Source organism: Tiliqua scincoides, chromosome 1, assembly GCF_035046505.1.
Source record: "Tiliqua scincoides isolate rTilSci1 chromosome 1, rTilSci1.hap2, whole genome shotgun sequence".
NCBI classification, from domain to species: domain Eukaryota; kingdom Metazoa; phylum Chordata; class Lepidosauria; order Squamata; family Scincidae; genus Tiliqua; species Tiliqua scincoides.
In genome coordinates this window covers 63,699,456-63,724,255 of record NC_089821.1, presented here as the reverse complement: position 1 = coordinate 63,724,255, position 24,800 = coordinate 63,699,456, and the positions used below count along the sequence as shown (strand labels likewise).

The 24,800-nt window shown below is 45.8% G+C and overlaps 2 protein-coding genes across 2 annotated transcripts in view; both read right to left on the bottom strand.

The window, feature by feature from the left end:
• LOC136653592 (acyl-CoA (8-3)-desaturase-like) overlaps positions 1–14,929 on the bottom strand; it is a 19,769-nt gene extending 4,840 nt beyond the window's left edge. Inside the window, exons 1-6 of the mRNA XM_066630486.1 lie at positions 14,851–14,929; positions 8,603–8,660; positions 6,542–6,615; positions 5,491–5,588; positions 2,967–3,063; positions 137–216 (exon numbers count right to left, since the gene is read on the bottom strand). Coding sequence (XP_066486583.1) covers positions 137–216; positions 2,967–3,063; positions 5,491–5,588; positions 6,542–6,615; positions 8,603–8,660; positions 14,851–14,856 — 413 coding nt within the window. The 5' untranslated portion in view covers positions 14,857–14,929. The remainder of the gene's footprint in view (positions 1–136; positions 217–2,966; positions 3,064–5,490; positions 5,589–6,541; positions 6,616–8,602; positions 8,661–14,850) is intronic.
• Positions 14,930–15,769: 840 nt separating this feature from the next.
• Positions 15,770–20,827, bottom strand: LOC136644156 (acyl-CoA (8-3)-desaturase-like). Its single transcript, XM_066619748.1, has 5 exons — positions 20,712–20,827; positions 20,193–20,303; positions 19,487–19,684; positions 18,728–18,829; positions 15,770–15,832 (listed from the first exon to the last, which is right to left on the bottom strand). The coding sequence occupies exons 2-5, from the start codon at positions 20,292–20,294 to the stop codon at positions 15,770–15,772; spliced, it is 465 nt and encodes a 154-aa protein (XP_066475845.1). The 5' UTR covers positions 20,295–20,303; positions 20,712–20,827.
• Between the last annotated feature and the right edge of the window lie 3,973 nt (positions 20,828–24,800).

Genomic DNA, 24,800 nt, shown 5'->3' with positions numbered 1-24,800 from the left:
AAAAAAGATGGCAAGAAAGCAAGATCAGGTCCCCTTTCTCCTTCAAGGGCCTCCACCAGAGCACCTGCCCATCTCATAGGACAATTTTGCAACAGTGCCTTTGCCAATCCTCCCCATGCCCCCAATCTGTACTCACTGGTGCTCAATCTGAAAATCCAGGTGTCCTGTAACCCAGTCATTGAAAAGAGAGTGGTGCACATTACATATTGACTGAAGCTAGTGGAGGAAAAAGAGAGAAAAGGAAGTGTGGATGCATGGATGCTCCATCAAGCAAATGCAGCTAAAATTATCTCAGGGAGGGTGTGGATGGACGGGGAGGAGCATCAAGCAAATCTTTCTAAATCAAATGTGATTGCAAAATTATAATTCAGTTTTTTTCAATCTCTCAAGCCTCAGTTTTCAGTTCATGGAAACTTCAGGGAAAGAAAAAGGTTGAAGTGAACTGAACTAGAGCACCACCAGGCCAAGCAGAAGGCATGTGGTGTACCCCTTTAGGTGCCAGGAGATTGTCTTCCAGTCCTGTGCAGGTACTTAAAATAACAGTCACTAGTGCCAGGATTCACAGTAATTTTTTCTGCTGTCTCTAGTAAGAATATTTGGTTACAGTAAACAGTGCTGGGAGGGCATAATGGGAGCAGGGAGTGGATGGCAACAGTGGCAGGGAGTGGGCGGACAGGGTCCCAGGAGGGGGGCTGGATCAGCTGTGGGTCCACAGTCTCATATTTTATTTATTGGGGTTGTGGCACCAAAACGATATAAGACCACTGTTCTAATTGTCTAATATGCTCCATATTCTCCATCATATTTTATTACATATGATACTCTCCATTAAATTTCCATTTTGTTGACTAACAGCCCAGTCCTGCTTTTCCTGGCACCCACTGCAGCAGCAGTGCCAAAGCAGCTACTGTTGTATCTAGCGGGTGTCAGGAAGCAGCTAGAGTTCTCCTCGGGAGAAGGGGACTTTTGTCCCTTTTCCCCGGGTAAAGCTCCAAGCCCCGCAATGAGGCTTCTCAAGTATGCGCCAGCTATTTTTCTGGCATTCAGGATTCCCACTCCCTCCCACCCCAGTTCCTCCCCTTGCCCTGCCCTGCCCCCCTGCCCTCATTCCCACCACCCACCAGAGGCCACACTGCCACCTGGCGATGTCATTTACACCTGGCGGTGGAGCATCCTTCTCTTGCTGGCAGTGGACCTGGCGCCTGACTGGCACAGGCCCAGCACTCCTTTCTCGCCGGGTGCTGTAAATGTGCTTTGCAGCTTGTTTACAGCACCTGGCACCAGCACTAGCGCTCAACACTGGCACTGGGTGATTTTAGAACTGGGTCCTAAAAATTCATTGTAACCACTTAAGGGAAAAATGGTGTCCCTCAATGTCAAATTACAATAGCAAAACGGTAATTTTTTTGCAATCCAGAAAGACAAAATTGAATTGTAAAATCATGTCCAGTTTGCCATTTGTGCAGCATTTGTTTTCAGCTCTAGCTCCGAACGGTCTCATTTTTTAGACCGGGGTGTCAAACTCGTTTCACACAGAGGGCCAAAGTTAGCATTCAGGGCACCTGCAGAGGGCCGGAAGTGATGTCATTAAGCATAAAGTGACATCATTAAGCAGCTGATGCCAGAAATCAGCACCTTGTTCTCATATAGAAGTTCATTAACTGCAAATGACAGAAGAGAAAATATGCGTTTCAGTGGTAACACCTCAGCACTGCTCAGCAGCTGAGAGCCTGAGGGCCTGCTAAAAAGTTTCCGGGGGCTGCATCCGTCCCCGGGCCTTATGTTTGACACCCCTGTTTTAGATTGATGCAGGTCACCACAGATTGGGAACTGCAGGCTTCTCTTTCCTAAACCAGGGCTTTTCAAACTGGGGCATCGCAACGCCCCAGCCTGAAGGTCTTAGCCTCTGCCCCCTTAAGGGGTAGGGGCAGCAAGGGGGCAGAGAGGAGGCAGCGATGTGATCCCCGGGATTGTGTCACTAAGGGGGCTGCAGGGGCTTGGTTGGACTTACCAGCGCCTCCTATAGCCCACTGGCGTGCAAGCGGCTCCTCCCCCTCCCCTTTGGAGCCATGTGGGTGGGGGGGATACAGAGGCAAATGGTTCCCAAGGGGAGGAGCCGCTTGCACACTGCAGGGAGGCTCCCTGCAAAACTTAGTGTGCTGCCCCCTGTAGCTACACCAGTGTTACAGCCTCCCAGGGGCGCGGGGAGCCCTGCACGAGCATCTGCAGGACTCCCCATGTCTTCAAAAGCGAAAGTGCAGCAATCACACTCCACTTCCGGCAGCCACATGCAGTCTCCCCTGCAAGAACTTACTGTGGGACTCGAACTCCCTTAGAGTTTGAGAACCGCTGTCCTAAACCATTCTTGTTGAAAAGGCGATGCTGAAAAACAGAATCCTTCCTAGTTTCTGCCTTTCTGTTGTCTCATAGGTGGGCCAGTGCTACTACCCTGAAATATGAACACCATATATTTGCCCTCATCTGATGTCAGGGTTCAATGCTATTCAAAAAGACTATGTAAGGGGTCAAAGTTGGAAAACAAGAAAGGCACTTCTTATTCCTTGGGTTCAGGCAAGTATCTTTCTAGAAGCTCAGAACTGGCCATCTCTTTGGATTTACATGTTTGGTCCATGTTTGGCCCATCTCATTCAGGTGTTAACATCTAGCAGGATTCAATTCCTCCCCACTACCCTCAGTCAAACTGCATGCTCCTCACTTGACTTTATATTCTTGAATACTCAGCATTAGCGAACTGGCAGTTGAATGTGTGAAAGGTCCCTATGTTGTGTCAGGTATGAATGACTGAATGACTCAGATCATTCACACACAATGGTTGCAATTTGATGTTACAGTATAGTGTGCATATATGAATCAGTTCTGACTGTTTCATACTCTCTCATACTCTCTGCTTCTCTCATACTCTGCCTCTCATGGTTTCTGGAATGGAATGAAAATGGCTACCTTACCTGGGTGGAGAACCAGTCCAGGTTCTTATCATATTCAATGTGCATCGGAATGTGGTTTATTTGAGTTATCCATGTAAATACAATACTGTCCATAATGCTGCAGGGAAAGAAAAACAACAACAGTCAGGACGATAAGAGTCAGGAGAGAGAAAGTACAGTGGGCCCTCAGTATCTGCATGGGAACTGATCCAGGACCCTCTGTGGATACAGAAATCAATGAATGCTGGAATCTGGGGGGGGGGCAGCCCTAAGGTGAGTAATTATGGAGGGCACGCTGGGCCAGTGGCCCACTCCACATGCTTCCCTGCCTCTGCAGAACTCCTCTCCAATGTGATAAGTAGCCTGGTTCATGAACACAACTTCTGGTTGTGTCTAGGAGGTGTTCTGAGGTGTGAGAAGACCACAGCCTGCTCCACAGGCCTTCTCTAGCTGAGAATGCTTCCTGGATTGGGCTGAAAGTCATGCCCATGAAACAGAAGTGGCTTCTGGTCACACCAAAGATGTGATCTGAAGTGGGTAAGGCCTGTGGAGTGGGCCAGGAGCCCACTTCCAGTTGCCCTGGAGGCCCTTTGAGGTGCAGCCTCGGTTTTCATGGATCCTGAGCCCATGCATACCTAGGGCCCACTGTACATCACAATTCCCATCAAACTCACAAACTGAATATGGACCATTTCACTGATGGTAAACCCAATCCAACACAAATTCCCCAGTACAATGCAGCTGTGCCAGCGTCACTTCTGCTGCATCCCACAGGGGTATTTAGCATGCTGGTCTCCTTGTGGTAAGGGGACATTTGCCACCAAGCCTCAGGGAAAGTCTCAGCCAGCAGAATGGGTCTACTTGGACCTGCGCCCGTGAAATTGCTAGCAAAAGTCTCAGTGGATCCATGTCAGTGAATCAGGCCCAAGAAGGGAGTTAGAATACAGCGTGTGTTGGCACTGGCAATCCTGCCCCCCACCTGCCACCGATCTGCCCACTCCCGCCCTTGTCGCTGCTCTTCCCAACCTGTTCCACCCTTTCCCTGGTCTTCCTCCACCACTCAGTGGGGAACGTACCTTGTGTGGCGCATGATACTCCTTGAACTGCAGTAGCAGGCCTGGAAACTGCACTGTCCCAATGTGCTTTATGGTGTGTTTGCAACAGCACACGCTGGTGAAGCGACTGCTCCACCAGTACGAGGCAAATATAGGATTGTGCCACCAGTCTTTGTTTGAAAGCAAACTAGTTCTGTGGTATAATGGAAGAATGCATGATTCAACACCCTTGGTGAAGCCAAGCCACCTGGACAGTGCCTGGATGGATGACAGACTGGGAATCCCATATACACTGCCTTGAGTTCCATGACAAAATAAAGGCAGGATAGAAATGGAACAACACAAATCATGTCAGGCTTCAAATGCCAGTAATGCAGGGATCTTCAAACCCAGGCCCAGGGGCCAGATGCAGCCTGCAATAAGCTTCTACCTGACGCGTGACAAATCTCTGGGTCACTTGAACAAATGTGACTGGAGCTGTGCTTCGGTCATGTTTGGAGAGTATTCTTAGGGCCAGGGAGGGCATGCCTTAGAACACCTTCAAAAGGCCTAAAAAGATCACTTCCTGGTTTTCCCAGAAAACCAGAAGTGACATTTTTGGGCCCTCTGAGGGCCTTAGGCCTTCATGGCCCCCAGAACATGCTCCACGTATTTCCTGTGATGTGCTAATTCTATTTACTTCTGTACATGTGAGCAGCTTGTGGGGTGGGGGAATGGGAGTCCATTTGGGTGTGTCTTTTATTTCTGTGGTGTGTGTTGGGTGCTTGGAGAAATCTTGGAATTTAAAACCCATTCATTCATTCATTCATTCATTCAAGTTCTGTCTCTAATGTATTTATTTAAATTTTATATTTAAAATTAATTTTTCCCTCCCTTGACACCATGCTAGATATTTGATGCGGCCCCCTTGCCAGAAAGTTTGGAGACCCCTGATCTAATGTACTACTGCCTCCCTGTCTGAATCAGCAGGTATCCAGGTGGTACTGTTATTTTCATGCTCAACACAGTCGGCACAGGTTTGATACCCACAAAAAAGTTAAAGAGAAAACAAGAAGTATTATTTAAGAGAAGAAACCATGACTGCAGGCAGGTTCACACACTCATGGACACCACATGGTTTCTCTGTCCTTGATCTCCCTACATTTGATGACTTGCAGCAGTTGATGGCATGAGCAGTTGCTCCATTGAGAAGTGCAGCATTTGGAGGGACCACCCTAGACATGAAAGTTCAGTCTGTGGTGTTAGATCTGTAGTGGTAATTCACTCATGGAAGTTGCTTAGTGCTGCTGTTATCATAGGATAACATAGGATGTTATCATAGGATGATGAGCATATGTGGGCCAGCCCTCCGCTATGGAGAAGGGCTCTGAAAGGTAATCTCAGATGGGGTGAGAAGGGTTAATTGCCAAATCAGAAAAGAGAGGGATTCATTAGTGATGATAATGAGAGACCAGGGAAAACCGAAAGGAGGAGCAAAATACGAGCAGTACTTGATCAGGAGAAAATATCCCATAGCACCTGTCTCTCCAAAGAAGGGCATAAAGGTCACAAGGAATCGGATGTTATATGTCATAGTCCATACTATTTCCTGTGGGGAAAAAAAGGAAAGGAATAGATCAGAACACATTTCAAATTAGAATTAACACTATGCACACATATCATGTACAGGCTACTCAGTGGAAATTTCAAACTTTGAAGGATCCCGAAAGCCACTGACCTAATGCAGCAGTTCTTAAACTCTCAGGGAGTTTGAGCCCTGCTGTAAGTTCTTGTGGGGGAGGGGGGAAGGCAATGACACAATCACCAGAATCTAAGTAAGTCTAAGCAAGTCCCTGAACCCCTAGACAGCAAGGCAATTCTGGTGATTGCGTCACTGCCTTCTCTCTTCCCCACCCCTTAAGGGGGCAGAGGCAGGGCTCTTTGGCTGGGGCTGGGGCACTGATCTAGTGCATTGTGCATGGATTTGATAGAATCTTTGAAACCATCCAGTCCCTGTATTTGCCCCATGGCCTACTGCAATACAGGGAGCATTATCTGTCTTTCCAGATAGCTGAGTGTGGCAGAGGTTACACACTCCATACTCATCTACTTCTGGGAGACAAATGTCCATTTCACCTGCATGCCCCCCCCCATCCTCTTCAGCAAGGGCTCCATCTAGCTTAGGCCTTCAGAATTTGAAACAAGAAATAAATAAAAATGCAGATGTGGGATACTCTTTCTAGGACAGTACAGATAAGCTCTGCCTCTTTCTATTGCTGCCTCTGTTTTGCCTTCCATTGATCACTTGCCATCCACAGCACAAGTTACATTTTTCCAGAAATCCAAGGACTTTCCTGTTGTTCTTAGAACCACCATCTTTGTGCCAAAGTTGGCTTGTGCATTTCTTCCTCAAAATAGGGCATAATGTCCCTAACATCTAGTCATATGACATTCTCAAAAGGCTACTAGCATCTTATTGTTAGCATAAGACCTATAAGATGCTAATAGATGTAAGCGTCTTATTGTTTGGAAAGGATAGGGTGCAATTCTAAGTATACTCACCCTCCAAAGCTTGTGTTTGAATATGAAATACAATGAATAAGTCCGAAATATTGGCATAGGAAGTGTAGTCAATGCTGTAGAATGAAATAAATGGACAAAGTCTTCATTCTTTTGAAATCTAAGGAATCCTGCCCAGCTTAAAGTCACAACAAAACTACACCTACAAAAATGCAGGGAGTGTTCTTAGCCATTGCGCTCCTCAAATCATTTGGCTTTTTATACTTTAATCCTAAAATTCTTGTGCCACTTTCCTGCAGTTGACATTATGTTGCACTGCTTGGGGGCTCCATCTGTTACTCTCCTGTTTTCTGTGAACATTTCTCTCCTACCCCATACCACCACCAGATTATTATTAATGATAGTTACAGTACATCCTACCTTTCTTTAACATAATTCAAGGTGGTATGTACAGGGACAACAGGAGATCCCCCATCTAGGCACTAACCAAACCCAAAACGATGTCAGGAAGGTTTCTGTAGCATTTGCCTTCAGTCCATAATCCTGGCCTACATGAGATGAAGTTACTAGTTAAATGATCAACAGATGCACACTGGCTTTAAAGCAAATGAAGGGGGCATTATTTCACTTCATTCTAGCTGTGTTTCTCAGCTTCAGTTTACCACTGGGCAGGAGTAGACTGACTTTTTTGCCACCTTTGGTTGCACACAGGTTGGATGAGGACAATGCCACCCAGACTCAGAATGCTCCCCAGAAAAACCTGCCATGCGACAACTGCTTCTGGGGCACACAATTTCTGTGCATTGACCAGACAGTCATTTCACGGACAGTGCTACAACCAAAATGTATCTGCTGTTTTGTGCCTGACAGGTATGTCCTGAACTGAGTTATTCAGGCTGCTTGTGTGGTGGAGCCATTGTGTGGTGGAGCCAGGGGTGTCAAACTAGTTTCATACCAAGGGCTGAAGAAGCATTCATGATGCCTGCTGAGGGCTGGAAGTGATGTCATTATTCAAGATATGGGAGAGCCCATTTTCATGTGGGCTGCTCTTACAGCAGTAACATCTAAGCACTGATCAGCCTGAGGGCTGGATAAAAAGCTTCCGTGGGCTGCATCTGGCCCCCGGACCTTATGTTTGACACCCCCATTCCACCTATCACTACTACTGAACGTAATAAGCTACCAGGCTGGGAAATAGTCTCTCCTTCCTAATGGGAACCAAAGGAGCAGACATTCTAATTCAAGTCTCAGCCTGCCGTTATGCATGTCCCATTAAATTCTGTCATGCCCATTCCCAACCCATACTGGTTTACACTTTAAGCAGAATTAGGTGCTTGCCTGAGCTGGCAGCATTCAGGGATGTACCATGTGAACCCAACACACACTTCTGAGTGCTGGAGTTCATTCTCCCATCTCCAATCTCCATGACATCTTTCCACTGCAGTGTCTCTGCAGGACTACAGTATACCCGACTACAGCCTTAGAAGTGGAGTGCAGGAATAGTTGCACCTTTGATAATGCAAGTCATACTTTGTTCTAGAGTACGACACCTGTACTGATATAAGATGGATGTCACTCTCTAACACATTCACTGCTCTCTCATCTTGTGAGAATTGTGATGATACCTTCATTGTGATGGATCTAGGCAGGCTTGTGGCAGACCTGTATCTGCAAGGTGGGTCACCAGCAAACAGCTGCAGAGCAACTTAGATGAGTTGATTTCCAGTGGAGAAGGTTCGGGTGGGTGGGGAAGAGGGACTTGTGAATCACTCCTTTTGCACTGCTTGTCTTCCTGCACCTTCTGTGAAGGTCACATTTCCTGCCGCTGCTACTATCTCTACTGGTTCCAATACCACAGCCATTTAATCTGCTAACTATATGCCAGGCAATGGATAGGACAGAAACACAACACGCCTCTTCTCCAAAAGATTTATCTCTTTAAAAAGGTGGATCAGGGTAAGGTCAACGGTATTAACAGGGCTTTTAGAGGAGGTGGAGGGCATTGTTTTGATCGATGGAGGGTTGACTGGTAACTTAACAACAGGTACTGGCTGCTGATCAGAAGGGATGGAAGTGATGCAAGACAAAAGCAGAAATACTCACTGGTAAAGTACTGGTGCTGAAGATTGTAAGGCAAGTACTTCTTCTTCTGCCTGCCCAGCTACAAACAAAAAAGGCCAAGGAAGATCATGTAAAAGAAACGAACTGTCATTGACTGCCCAAACCTAACTGACTTTCCACACAGCGATGTCGAAATGGCCTCCAATGTATCCCAGTACAAAAAAAGAGGCTGCTGGATTCTCCCCAAGGGAAGGGAACATGAAAGAAACAGGTTTAGCCATTGAAGCCACATCTACTTATGTTAGTTTCCACAACAGCAGATTGCAGCCCAGCTCCATAGTCACATATGTTTTTCTGATAAAAACAGATCCATTTTTAATTAGAGAATGTTTAACATTTACAAACCAAGAACAACTGAGTAGAAAACATGAGGTCCCAAAACATGTTATATACATTGGGAAGGAATTGGTGACCATAAGCACAGAGCATTCAGGCATGGTACGCAAGTCCGTTATACACTGCAACTATTTCCACACCCATAGACGTTAAGGTGTTGCCAATGGGATTTTTCTAAAATGGTATTTACTCCTCACATTGTCACATTGGATTATGATATTTGGGATCCACTGTTACAGAGACGGGGATTGATTTGTGTCTTACTTCTTCACACTCCCATTCCAGCATCACATGGAATTTTCCAAGTCCTCTCAGTCAAGTGCAACCCCCAAAATAAAAGTTTTAAAATTCTCACACCAAAATTAATAGACATCAGAATACTCAGATAAACACAGAATTATTCAAAACAGTGTTTTTGATTAGGCAGAGGGAGAGAGGTGGGCATAAGATGCTCAGCTTACTTTCTCATAAGGATGAGGGGTATAATATCAGGCACACCCCGAATGCAAGGAGACTAGCCTTTGCTGTGCCAATCAGTAGCACCATCACCACTCCCTTTACACCAGTGTAGGAATTCCCCCAAGAGCTGGGGAATCCTTCCCTGCTTCTGCGGAGTTCCTGGAGTTCGAGTGTATCCAGCATCTTATGCCCACCTCTCTCCCTCTGGTGTGAGAATTTAAAAACTGCTATTTTTGGCATAGTATCAATAGTTATGCTACTCCAAAATCTATGCAGCTGTATAATAAGACCTGTATTGCAATGTTTTGGGAAACTCTTAGAATGGAGTTGGTGGTGTCCTGCTTCTCCATCTGTAAGAAGAAACTAATGGAAAATTGCAAATAACTGATCAAACACAGTGAACGGAAACAGTAGCAATTTTGAAGCCCCAATTGTGCACACTTTAATCTTAAGAGCACAGAATAAGGACCCTGATGAATCAGCCCCTGGGCCTGTACTATCATTCTATTTCCAACAGTGGCCAGCCTGATTCCTTTGGGGTGCCATTGCTCAGAGAAAGGAGAAGACAGCACATTAAAAAGCAAATCACTCCTAAACCTGAGTTTCTGTTTATATACTGCAGCTGGTAGGTACTGATGGACTGGTAGCTGATGGACTAACAATTCAATCACATGGGTGCCTTTGCTGAAGGAATGAGAGTTCCATCAGTAGAAGCCCATTCTGTCAGTGCAGCAGCTGCAACAAAAACACATGCATGGGGCTGCCAGAGCAAAAGATTTGTGACCATGTGCATGTGCGACTGGAGCACCGAGCCACTGTTGGTACAGGAGGTGGGCTGTGCAAAGGGAGGGGAAGAAACAGGGTGGATATCAGGGCACCCTGGAGACATATTGGGAAGGACAAGGGGCAGTTATAGCCAGCAATGGTGCCACCAATATCTTATGCCCCTACGTGGCCTCGCCATGTCCCCTTGGATCCACTCAGTCTTGCCCAGCCAAAGAGCTGGCTCAGTAGACCCATTCAGGACCAGAAAAGGTAAGTAAGAAGTTTAAATACTTTCCACTCTGCCATGCTATTGTCCCCAGTAGGCCTATAGGATACAGCAGAGGCTGTGTCAGCACCATTGCATCCTGCAGGCTTGTCAACGACAGTATTGGGCCATTATGTTCCAAAGATTTATCTAATCCCCTTCCAAAGCCATCTTCTCAATCAGGGGTGACCCAGAACACCACCTGATGTTGAGTTGGATCTGCCACCTCTGTGCTACAAAAAATCCCACTAAAACCTTACCATGCCCCACACATCCCGCGTGAAAACCAGACGTGCAAGACTTACAGTTTCATTTACAGGGACAGCACAAACTCTCACTGTCACTGTAAATGAAGGCAGAAGTCCTGCCCTTTTGGGTTTCATGGCAGCAAGCAAGAAGTATGGTAAGGAGGAGAATGATCTGCTTCTGCTCAAAGGAGTGAGAAGCAGATCGTTTCAGTTTGCTGTTGGAGTGTGGCAGCAGCAGCAAGTCTCGGGATGAAAGACATCCTGAATCTGCCACCAATGCAAGCCAAATTGATTGGTTGCATGCAAGGCCTAGCAGAGGGGGGTAAAGGGGGTAATTTTGTACCCGGGCCCAGGGTCAGAAAGGGTGCCCAGGAGTCAAAGGAGGGGGCCTAGAAAGTTCCTGGGATCTTACATTTTCCTATCTCACCTGAACTCGCTGCCTGCGCATGATGCTGAGGGCACAACTGCAGGCATATGTAGCAACACTGGGCCCAGGAATGCATCTATGCCACTCCTTAACACAGTCTCAAATCGGGGCAGAAGCTGACCTGCTACAGTAGCTCTTGGGCTTGTGGATCCGATAACCATGAAGGAGTGTATAGGAGCTCAGGGACCCTGCTGCGGTGCTGCAGAAGTTCATTTTAGTGTACACAGCACACTGTCCATGCTAGTGTGAACCCAAATATGAAGACGCTAATTTTCTGCAATGGATTTTCTATATTTCAAAGATTTTAGAGAGACTTAGGAGTGTGTTTGATTTATCTAGCTGCCAATGCTGCATGGTCAGGTAGACCTGGGCTCCAAAGACTGTTCTGGCTGTCAGCACCCTCCTCCTGCCTTATTTTACCCACCCCCCTGTCATGGATATGTACAGTTCAGGCCTAGCAGCATTGCAAGGCCTGAACCAAGCTAAAACAGTAACAAGGAAGTGGCTTGCAGTCCTAGCTGCCAGGATTTACAATTCAATGGAAGGTGATAATGTAGCACCTAGGCAGCCAGAAAGAAGCCCATCAAGGATGGAATGCAGGCAGATCTCCAGGGGGGAGGGAAGAGCTGAGAGGGTGAGCTTCCAGCCCCACTTCCAGAGGACAGGGTCTTTGTTCCTTGTCTCTTGGTGAGAGAGGTGGTGGGTGCACATCCTGCCCCGCCAGGACCATGTGGCCATAGGTAACTGGCCTGAGGATCTACAAAAGAAGCTGACCCAGGTGAGGGTTAGGAAATAATAGAGTTAGCCAGTTAGCTTTGTTGTTTCATGCTGATATGTTTCTTAGAAGTTATTATGCCTCTAGCATTTGCTGCCTTTTGTAGCTTTTTGTAACCCTATGTATTTAATAAAATAGAAAATCTTTTTACCATGTTGGTTCATTGTCTGTTGGGGACAAAGTTTCAGAATCCTGCCTAGCCGTTCAGCAAGCTACCAAAAATCCTCATTGTGGACTAGAAACTTGAGGACTGAGACTTTAAGTAAAGAAAAGTGCTCAGTGCCTACAAGTGATATAGTTAAGCCTAGACGGTCTCAGGTTCCCTGGACTGAGGCACTGGCTCTTACAGGGTGGTGGCAGTACTACCGAACAGGGATCTTTGAGGGCTCTAGGGTTCAGAACCAACAACTCTGAGCACCCCAAAACCCTGGGAGTGAGACACAAGTGTACGACACCCCCCCCATTCTGCCTGACCCCGTTGCTCCCCTACCCCTTTGGGAAGGGGCCCCAAAGAAACTGCATCCCCTGATAAAATTCTTCTCAGAGTTCCTGGGAATGGCATTGCTGGGAATGGTTACAACACCACCAGTTGGCTGAAAGTGCCTCTTGAGAAAGAAAAAAGTTGAGAAATCAGGCTTCGGTGCTCTTCTTGAGAACAAAACTCTGTATTTGCCACTAGTTCCTTGAAATAAAGTGGCACAGCATAAATGGGCCAGCACTGTTCTCAATATTCAGTGGCCAAACCACCACAATTTGTTCTTTTAAATAATTCAGCACTTTCTTGTATCTTTTCTGAATCAACTGCCAATACTGTGAAGAAAGGACAAAAATTCTTTCCATCCACTTTGTGGTCTTGCACTGCCCCACAGAGCAGCTTCCGTGTCATACAGCAGCCGTCTCGCACTGCTAACCTCCAATACTGACCCATCAAGAAGGAGCAGAACCCATCTTCAACTGTCTCAGGAAGTTCAGAAAGGCATGGTGGTCTACCATTGCTGAGATGCCCAAAAGAATGGGTTCAGTCCAATTCCTTATGCCTGCCTCTAGCCAGAGATTGTTTGCCAGGGCCATAAAGGCAGTCTCTATCACAGGGGTCGGCAACCTGCGGCTCTAGAGCCGCATGCAGCTCTTTCAGCTGTCTGCTGTGGCTCCTCCTGGTGAAAGTGGCAAAGGGGGGTGACAGGAGGCACCTGTGTTGGGAGGGCGGGCTGCTTCCCTCCTCCCCCTGAGCTCACTGGCCTCCTCTCCCTTCACCCCCACCTGCTCCACATTGGTTTCTTTTCCATTTTGCCCACTCTGCAGGCTTAAGCACCCTGTTTTTCCCTTCTCCAACTCTCCAGCAGGACAGCCATTGTGAGCCCTTGCAGCCCGCCTTTCCCTGAGCAGGTCCCCACTCAGTGCAAGGAGAGGCTTTTCCTCCACAGCTGAGGAGACATCCTGTGTGTCTACTCAGTAGTAAGCCCCATTACAGCAGATGAAGCTTACTCCCAGGAAAGGGTGCCTGGGATGGCAGCTTTGGAGCCTCGCCCAGCAGGTCTGATCTCGAGCAAGCCCTGCTGTAGTCCTTGGGCTACTCCCAGGAAGGTGTGGAGGGCTATAGCCTCAGCCCCCTCCTGTGCAGGTCTACTCACAAGTAGTCAGTGGGGCTTCCTCCCAGGAAGGTGTGGAGGGCTGCAGCCTCAGCCCCCTCCTATGCAGCTCTACTCACAAGTAGTCAGTGAGGCTTCCTCCCAGGAAAGTGTGGAGAGGACTGCAACCTGAGAGCTCCAACCAACTTGTCTGCTCAGAAGTCCCATTGTAGTCAATGGGGCTTACTCCCAGGATAGTGTGGAGAAGGTTGCAGCCTGAGTAAGGGAGGACAGGCAGGCAGGCAGGCAGGCAGGCAGGGCAGAAGCTGGCCTGTGGCTGCCCCCCACCTCTGGCTTCTTCTCTTCCCCACCTCTGGAGTCTGTGTCCTTTTTTCCTTCCAGCAGGGTGCCTCTGGAAGGTGGGGGGAGTTCTTTAGTATCCATGTAAGATAAGCAGATGTCATAACCGATATATGTATTGGAATCCTGGAAGACCTGGTAAGGAGGTGGATGTGGTGTCAGCAGTGGCCCCTTTAAGGGTAAGGCCTGGGCTTCCAGCAGAGTGTGCTGCACAGCTGCAGCCACTTGAAGGCAATAGGGCCCTCAGGGATATAAGGAGCACCTGAGGCAGGAAGGGGGGGGGTGGGTTGGAGAAGGAGTGCAGGTTGGAGAGGAGACTGACTTGCCTTATTGATTTGGATACTCTGACTGATTTGATTGACTTACTTTGGAATCAGACCTCGGACTGTGACTTGGCTTATTGACTTTGCCCTGGATACTCTGACTGACTTTGTGGCTAATGGACTGCTGGAGACACTGGAGTTTGGTGTGTGGCTGCTGTGCCCAAGACCTGCTGAGGACTAAGAGGCTGCTGTAGTGGCAGGAGGCTGCTGGCAGGAGAGAGGACCTCTGCAGGTTGAACAGGCAAGCTACCCTGGATGTGGGGTTCAGCAGGAGTGCAGGGCAGAACCAGGGTCATTTGTTGGGGGAAAGAAGGGGAGCTAATTTGCTTAAAGTGGGCCTAATTCTCCAGGCAGAGAATGGCCTTGGAATCAGGCAAAACACCATAGAGGACCAGGCATCTGAAAACACAGGACAAGAATGTATGACAAAACTAACTAAAAGCTACAAGAGGGGGCTACATTATAAAAATGGGACCTATAAGAGCATAAAGGTAAAAAAAACAAAACTATATATGCAGTGTTATCTTCATTTTAGATGTCAAAAGGGTTTTGTGGCTCCTGAGGGTTTTTTTTCTTCTGGAAAACGGGTCCAAATGGCTCTTTGAATGTTTAAGGTTGCCGACCCCTGCTCTATCATGAAACTTTCTCTGAACCCTTGGTACGGTATGTCACCCAAGCCGCTCTTCAGTAAGATTGCTGGTTACCTCCATAGATGGCGTTTCCCCTAAGGAAAGAGGGATGGGATGGAAGCCAAGATCTGGATCCTTCAGGAAACAATTCGGCTTGGCAGGAGAGATACTTGACAGATACTTGACAGATCAGGAGAGAGATCTTGGGGTGGTGGTGGACAGGTCGATGAAAGTGTCGACCCAATGTGCGGCGGCAGTGAAGAAGGCCAATTCTATGCTTGGGATCATTAGGAAGGGTATTGAGAACAAAACGGTTAGTATTATAATGCCGTTGTACAAATCTATGGTAAGGCCACACCTGGAGTATTGTGTCCAGTTCTGGTCGCCGCATCTCAAAAAAGACATAGTGGAAATGGAAAAGGTGCAAAAGAGAGCGACTAAGATGATTACGGGGCTGGGGCACCTTCCTTATGAGGAAAGGCTACGGCGTTTGGGCCTCTTCAGCCTAGAGAAGAGACGCTTGAGGGGGGACATGATTGAGACATACAAAATTATGCAGGGGATGGACAGAGTGGATAGGGAGATGCTCTTTACACTCTCACATAATACCAGAACCAGGGGACATCCACTAAAATTGAGTGTTGGGCGGGTTAGGACAGACAAAAGAAAATATTTCTTTACTCAGCGCGTGGTCGGTCTGTGGAACTCCTTGCCACAGGATGTGGTGCTGGCGTCTAGCCTAGACGCCTTTAAAAGGGGATTGGACGAGTTTCTGGAGGAAAAATCCATTATGGGGTACAAGCCATGATGTGTATGTGCAACCTCCTGATTTTAGGAATGGGTTAAGTCAGAATGCCAGATGTAGGGGAGAGCACCAGGATGAGGTCTCTTGTTATCTGGTGTGCTCCCTGGGGCATTGGTGGGCCGCTGTGAGATACAGGAAGCTGGACTAGATGGGCCTATGGCCTGATCCAGTGGGGCTGTTCTTATGTTCTTATGTTCTTATGTTGGCATGGTGCTGGTTATGGTGCCGCTGCCACCAGTTGGCTGAAAGTGCCTATTGAGAAAGATGAGAAATCAGGCTCCAGTGTTCTTCTTGATAACAAAACTCTGCATTTGCCACTAGTTCCTTGCAATAAAGAGGCCCATATTCTCCTTACCAGGCCCTTTTCAATATTCTGTACCCAGCGGTGTTTGAAAATGGTAGATGTGAATTAATGCCATAAAAAACAAAATGCACATCAAAAATGTAATGATTTTTACAAATTAAATGAAATAACCCCAGATAGATAGATAGATACTTTATTTACGGTCATCCGACCAGCTAACACGAACTACAAAACAAAATATACAGAATTAAAACCAACACCCCTTTACATATATATAAAATCATAAAATCAGAGGTTTACACTCTCAATTTTCTTTCTTACCAACTGTGCAGCATAACAAAAGCGGGCAACCCTGAATGATACATCAGAGTATACGTCAGAAAGCAGAAAAGCAAGCTGCTCCTCCACCTGCATCCCCGTTTCAGTACCGAAAATCGGGGAGATAAATTTAGCTCTCAAATCATCGTAATATGGACATTGCAAAACAATGTGAGCCGTTGTCTTCACCACATTCTGAGGGCAGGGGCACAGTCTCTCTGAATAGGGATACCTTGCATAGCGACCCAAAAGAACTGCTGAAAAAAGTACATTACACCTAGCTTTGGTAAAAGCAATCCTAAATTTAGGAATAACAATATTATAAAAATAGCTGGCAGGTGAAAGTACAAAATAACCCCAATTTTACCCCTCTCAGCACTGCTTCATCATCTCATGAACCTGTTTTTCTTTCCAAAATGACTGGCAGAGGCCTCTGCAGGCTGACAAGATGCAGCAAGGCATCATGGGTTCATTTAACTTATTGGTGCAGTACATGTTTCCACTGCTAGCTTGCGTTTCTCAAAGACTGCACCTATAGCCATCCCATGCAAGGAAACCATGGCTTTCAGAAGACACAATTCCTCTCCTAGGGGCTTATTCTCATAGCCACATTATCCAACTGCAAGAAGGTGCAGGGCTAGCTGTTGCAAGCAAGCACACAAGATAGTTGTGTGATGGAAGGTTGCTCCTACCACTTTGTGCTACAAAAATTCCAGGCAGGGAAGGGAAAATTGCCGATTAACGCATGCTATGGATGCCCCTGAAAATAATGGACTATGACTCTGTTCTGGATGTTCTAGATCAGGGGTGGGCAAACATTTTGGCAGGAGGACCACATCATCTCTGACACTCTGTTGGGGGAAAAATTAAAATTTGAACAAATTTACATAAATTTTCATAAATGAATACATTAGACACAGAACATATATGAATGAATGAATTTTACTGAAATGATTAATACACATGAGAACGATAATACAGGTATGTTGAACCACACAAGACCTATGAACTGTTTGCCACACATACCTCTTGCACAGTGAGAACATACAGACCAAGCAAGAGATACATGGAGACATAATTTGTTCAGAGGAAATGTGGGGGGGGGGGGGAGGTTAAAATAATGCCCAGGGAAAAGCAGAAAACATATGGAAACTGTAAAAGGCCTTGCTCTAACTCGGCCTGCAAGTTGTGTCTGGCTGCCATGACTGGCAGTCGTGGGCCAGCACAGGCTACAATGAGCCAGAGAGTTATTGGAGGGCTCTGTGTGGGCCAGATTGGGGGTCCCTGAAGGTTGCAATTGGCTCACAGGCCAGGATTTGCCCACCCCTGTTGTAGTTTTATAATCTCCAGTGGACAGGGGCAAGGCCTCTCATATTTTGTGATGTGCCACATGTAGATGGCACCAGCAGTGGCATACCCAGTGGCACCCAGGACAACGCTTGATGTCATGACATCATCAGTGAGCTTGCACTCGCTGAGTGCAATTGCAGTTGGCAGCTGGCCAGGCGATTTCATTCAACCAGCTGCTAGGAAGCAGTTGGAGGGCATGCTGTGGCACCCCCGCCCCCCGATGATGCCCAGGGCATGTGCCATACTTTGCCACAGGGGTGGTAAGCCTCTGGGTACCAGGGATGTGCTCAAGTTCATGAGCCTGAGTTGTGAGTGGAGTCCCCCATGATTAGCAACCCCATGATTTGACTCAATTCATAACACTTGGTCATAGTGACTCGACTTATGAAAAACTGAGTCTTAGCTTGAGTCATTTGGAGATACGAGTCTCCAAAAAAAAAACACAACACACCCTAAGCCTTCCTCCTCCCCTCAACGCTCCAGCCCCACCTCCTAGGACCAACCTACTTTGCTGCTGCCATCCTTCTGACTGTCGGCTTCTAGATCACCAACAATGTCTTCTGATGAGGAAGTGGCAGAGAAAAATAAGTAAACAAGAACACACACGCACTAAATAGAGTCAGGACTCAAGTGAATTCTAGTCCCAACTCATTTTTAGAGTCACTGGCCCAAAGTCACTAGATGAGTCGGGGTCAACAACGTTCATGACTTGAGTCAACCCAAGTCAGGGTTAGTTGAGTGCCCATCCCTGGATGGCACTATATTATTAGTAATAGATAGCAGTCGTTCTGATTTTTTGTTTTTGCTTCTTTGCATCCCCCCTTGTATCAAAGCAGCTGTCATTTGCATTTTTCTGCACTCTTTTCCATGCCCCCTTCTGCAATGCACTTGTATGGCTTCTGCACTGAATAACTTGTCCTTAGTTTTCTCTATGCTATTTTGCACAGTGCTTCCTAGTGCATGTTTGCTCTATCACAACAATTTACGTAACAGCATGTAAAATTTATAAAAGATGATTAACTTGAAATAACACCACATATCACTGCTTTCTACCATTTTTTTATTTACCAAAATTTACAAAAAAACCCCGCCATTTTCAAACACCTCTATTTGTACCATACTCCACCCTCACTTTTGGCCAATGCTTCAGAACACAACCAGAGTAATGCACTTACCTTCAGATGGCACATCACAAACTCCTGAACAATGTGGTTCCATTTTGGATTGTTAAACACCGAAACATGCCCAAAGTCATGCTGTAGATAATTTGCCTGGGACTAAAATTGAAAAGGGGCAATTCAGAAGAGAGGACCCTGTTATTAGGCTCCATCAAAATCGGTACAGGGCCAGACCCATCCTTTTTCAATTCTAGGGCTATATGCAGCCTGTGCATTCTCAACATCCTGAAAATTAGGGATGGAATTTGCCATAGGAAATGCCAATCTGGATCAGAACAAAGATTCACCTTGTCCAGAGGATTTTCTTCAGCTACCAAGGCCAAATGCCCTAACAAGGTCCCCAAGCAGGGCATGACGGCAAAGGTACTATTCCTTGTTGTTTTCCCTCAGTACCTGGTCTCCAGTAGTACACTGACCATGGGTACATATATATATATATTATAGGAAGTATGCTTGGATAGCTCTTTCTTCACTAAATTTATTCAACTGACTTTCTGGGAGAGATAATTGGTCCTGTAGTTTTAACCATTCCCTGCTAAAAAAAATGCATTTAAGCTGTAGGACTGCACTTCACCACATGTGAATCTTCATTTGCTCCTGCTGAATAGCCATGGAACTGAACCAGTGGAACAAATTCATCTGTTCCTGGGAAGAAGTTCTTTTTCTGCTAGGCTTGTAGAAAGATAGTCTGCAGTAGAAAGTTTGTAACTGCCTCTAAAAAAATGTGTGCAAAAGCAATTGAATGAAGGAAATTACCTGGGCAATGGTCAGCAGCACTGTGGAAATCAGAAAAGTATTTATAGAGGTCCCAAAATACCACAGAACAAACCAGCCAGCAACTTCAATAAGTAGAGTGTGCAGAAGAAGCAGGAAGAAGAAGAGGTGGTTTGACTTCATGAGTCCCAGCTTCTTAACAGTGGACCGCAGCTCCCGGAAGTCCTCTACTAGCAATTTCTGTGGAGAGACCCAAATTTGCAGTTCACTTTGCTCCAAGCATGCAACACACTTGCCCCAGAAATCAAAGCAGTTATGTCACACATGTGCCACCTTATAGATTGGTCTTCATGGTGGTGGGACGGCACTTTTGCCAAAAGAAGGATTGAAACGTCTTCCCATCTCCTAGATCAGGAGTGGTCAAACATTTTGGCAGGAGGGTCACATCATTTCTCTGACACTGTGCTGGGGGCTGGGAAAAAATTAATTTGCATTTCAAGTTTGAATATGATTGGCAACCTTCAGTCTTGAAAGACTATGGTATAAGCCTACAGCACCCGGTATTCCCAGGCGGTCTCCCATCCAAGTACTAACCAGGCCTGAATAAATTTACATGAATTTACATAAATGAATACATTAGAGACAGGAATATGAATGAATACATTTTACTTAGCTTTTTTATAACACACAGGAGAACTATAATACAGGTGTGTTGAACCACATGAGCCTCATTTGAAGACAAGCTTACATTTTTGCTACGCTCAAAGCTGGGCTCATGAGGAGCCAGTTCTCCAATCAGGAGTGTTTTCATGTGCTTCCTCACCAGAGCTTTGTCAAGGTGAAATGTCATGAAAGGATCCTAAAGGAAAAACAAAGAGGTCCCTGAGTTACAGACATTAAGTTACAAACATCCAACTAACGAACAGGCTGGGCTGGGGCTTCTGATTTACCAAATTTCTACCCTGCTTTATCTCCCCAAAGGGCATTCAAAACGGCTTACAACATAAAATTATAGAAAAAAACAAAATCACAGTAAAAAACCATGAACATGCAAAATCTACTCAAAAACAAGGCAATATTAAAAATATCGTATTAAAAGACAATTAAAAGCTTGTATTAAAAGTATCGTATTAAAAGACAAAAGACAAAAATAATAAACTAGCAGCAATCAGTAACAGTAACGAAGGGACAGACTCAAAATCTAACCCACATAAAATCTCAAAAATATCCAGTATTAAAAAGACCTGGACACAGAAGGCTGACCTACACAATAATGTCTTTAGACCTTGCCAGAAAGCCTCCAAGCAGTTTGTAAGCCGAGAGAGAGGGAGTTCCATAAAGTTGGTCCCACTACTGAAAATGCCCAAAACTTTGCTGCTGCCCTTTTCACCTCCATAGGCCACGTCACCCATAGGAGGGCCTTCTTCAACGACCAGAGACAATGAGCCAGATTGTACAGAAATAGAGGCTCTCTTAGCCCTGAGCCGTATAGGGATTTAAAGGTCAGCACCTTGAATTAGGTCCAGAAACAAATCAGCAGCCAGTGCAGCTCCTGGAGCAGCAGCCTGACAAACCACCTATCTCCAGCAAGCACAGAGTGTGTTATGATAATCTAACCTTGATGTCACTTTAGCATGGGTCACCGTAGCCAGGGCTACATGATCCAGGTATGGCCGCAGCTGATGCACCAGCTGCAACTGGGCAAAGGCTCCCCTAGCCATAGCTGGCACTTGGGGATCCAGGAGTAGCAAATCCAGGCAGACCCAACTGCAGAACTGCTCCTTCAGAGGGATTGCAACCCCGTTCAGTGCAGGATGATACTCTAGCACCTGCATCATGGATTTACGAACCAGGAGAACCTCTGTCTTGCCCAGATTTAATCTCGGCTTGATGGCTCTCATCCAGGACCCAACCACCACCAGGCAGTGCTCCAATACTTCAATAGCCACTTTGGAATATGGTAGAAAGAAGAGATAGAGCTGGGTGTCATCAGCATACTGATGGCACCCCACTCCAAATCCCCAGATGATCTCTCCCAGTGGTTTAATGTAGATGTTAAATAGTATGGAGGATAGGATTGAGTCCTGTGGCACCTCACACCACAAGGGCCAAGGTGTCAAACAGGAATCTCCCAGCACCACCATCTGGGACCTATTCACCAAATTCGAGTGGAACCACCACAAAATGGTGCACCCCGACTGCCAACTCAGCCGATTGGCCCAGAAGGACACCATGATTCAAGGTGTCAAAAGCTGCTAAGAGGTCCAGTAGTAAAAGCAGGATACAGTCCCGTCCCCCCCCAGCATAGTTCATCTGCCCATTCTCCCAGTTTGGAGAGATCCTTCTGGAGCTCTTCACAATCCTTTCTGGTCTTCACCACTCAGAAAGGTTTAGTGTCCTCTGCAAACTTGGCCACCTCGCTGCTTAACCCTGTCTCCAGGTCATTTATAAACAGGCTGAAAAGCAATGGTCCCAGGACAGATCCTTGAGGTACACCGCTTTTCACCTCTCTCCATTGTGAAAATTGTCCATTGACACCCATTCTGTTTCCTGGTCCTCATTCAGTTCCTAATCCAGGAGAGGACCTGCCCTTTAATTCCCTGACTGTGGAGTTTCCTCAGCAGCCTTTGGTGACAGGCCATGACAAATGCTTTCTGAAATTTCAGATATATAATATTCACAGGTTCTCCTGCATCCACATGCCTGTTGACCTTGTCAAAGAATTCTAAAAGATTCATGAGACATGACTTGCCCTTAAAGAAACCATGCTGATTCCCCCTCAGCAAGACTTGTTCGTCTATGTGTTTCAAGATTTTGTCTTTGATGAGGCATTCCACCATCTTACCTGGAACAGATGTTAGACTGACTGGCCTATCATTTCCCAGGTCCCCTCTCCTTCCTTTTTTAAAGGGTGGGGTCACATTTGCTATCCTTCAATCCTCTGGCACCGTGGCTGTTTTAAGGGACAAGTTGCATATTTTAGTCAAGAGATCAGCAACGTCATTCTTCAATTCCTTAATAACTCTTGGGTGGATGCCATCTGGGCCCAGTGACTTATTGATCTTTAATTTATCAATTAGGTCTGAAATATCTTCTTTTAATCTCTTTCTGACTTAGGGACCAATCTTATCCAACTTTCCAGTGTCGGAGCTGCCGCAGTGCAGCACCAAAGAAAGGGAACAAACATTCCATTACCTGGAAGAGGTCTCTGTTATTGTCTCCCTACCACAGGATGCAGTGCATGCCTATTGGCAGGGCTGCACCAGTGCTGGAAAGTTGGGTAGGATTTGGCCCTTAATTCCTTAGTCAAGTGGGGCCATTCGGACAGCGTTATCTGACTGAGGTCTTCTGCCGTGAAGACAGATGTAAAGAACTCATTTAATTTCTCTGTTATCTCCAAGTCTCCTTTTAACTCCCCTTTCCTTCCCTCACTGTCCAGAGGGCTTCTGGTTTCCAGCTTCTAACATATTTGAAGAAACTATTATGCCCCTTAATGTTGCTAGCCATATGCCACACAAGTTACTTCTTGGCTCCTGTACCATCTTCTTACATTTCTTTGGCACAGTTATGTTCCATTTTATTCTCCTCATTAGGGCAAGATTTCCATTTATGGAAGAAAGCTTCCTTGCCCTTTACAGTCACTCTAACTTTGCTTGTTAGCCATGCTGGTACTGTCCTAGATTTAGTTGAGCCCATCTTCCTTTGTGGCATACACTTCCACTGGGCCTCCATTACTGTTGCTTTAAACAGCCTCCATGCACTCTGGAGAGATTGGACTCTTTTGACCTTCCTTTTCAACTTCTTTCTAACTGGTCTTCTCATTTGGGGGAAGTCCACCCTTTGGAAGTCAAGGGTTTTTATGTCAAATTTGCTTGGCACTCCCCCGACATGCATGGCAAAACAGATCGTAGCATGGTCACTGTTCCAAAATGGCGCTGTAACATTTACATCTCTAACCCAGATCCTGAGTACCACACAATATTAAATCCAGAGTCACCTGTCCTCAGGTGGGCTCCATGACTAGCTACTCGAAGGCATTTTACCTTTTTACCAGTCTGACTAAAGCTGGTTGAGCTTCAAAGGATGTAGCTACAGAGATAGCAGGTATCAGTTTCGAGCAGCTACTAGAGCGATGGACCTCACATTTAGAGCAAAAGCACATATATGCAATATAGGGACAAAGTAACCTGTAACCCACATATAAGGGGACATGATAATCATATAATAATAATAGAAGAAGACCATAGGGAACCAAAACTGCTTGATTTTAGTAAAACTATTAAAAGAAGTCTAAAAGCCTTTGCTTTGCAGAAGTTTGCAGAGGGCCCCACAGTGCTTTACTAAAAGGAACGCAGAGGAGAAAAGATAGGCCACTCGAACCAGGCCATCCTGATAGAGCGTAATCTAGAGGGTCCATTTTCCTATGCCATTAGTGAAAGCTTAAAAAGCCATTTTTTGGTCTCAGTTTGAAAAAGAAAAAAAAAACACTGTTTGAAATTGCAAGCAGAGTCAGAATGTCAAGAATGCTTGGCAGCAGAACAAAAGATAACAGTTAGAACAACGGGCTTTCTGTTAGGTGGAGAGTGTCCAGCTAAGGAAAAAAAATAATAGTTTGCAGTTTAGAAATATTATTCTTAAAGGCTTTTTAAGAGCAAAAGATTGCATATAAATGCTGGAAAATGTATTGTAGCATGTATTATGGCAAATATCTCATAGAAATGTCAAAAAGATTACAATGGTTGTTTGCATGTCAAATTATTCTTCTATATTTTGAATAGTTTTGTCCCTAAAAGGTGTAAACACTATATCCAGATATATAGAAGCTATTATAGTGAGTTTTAATTGTCTGATTTCATTAAAAGGGTTTAATAAAGTATAGAAAGACATATTAAAAAGCCATTTCAGGTAAAGTCCGTTTCCCAGAGAAACAGCTTAGGAAAGCAGTTCTGTTAAAAGGTCACTGCTTAGGAATTCGGGCAAAATAAGTTGCAAAGATAGATAAACACTCAGACTTGCAACATTATAGTGGGAAGAATAATCTTAGTTGACTAAGGTATTTCTTAGCTATGCAGGAGATAGCAGAAATCATGGGAAAGGACCTGGTTGTGAGCTAAAGCTGACAGAGAAAGATGTAATTTGGTTAAAATTGAATGAAAGAAAGATTTCTTAAAAGAAATCTTTGCTGGTTTGTATTAAAGTATATTAAAGAATACCACTATACATCCCTTTAAAAGATACCAAGGAACAGGTTACAAGGGTCCTTGGTTAAACACAGGTAGGCAAAAAGCCGCAAAATGTTTGCTGGGAACAGAAGGAGGACTGACGTCAGACAAGATAAAGCACAGATAGCTCTTGC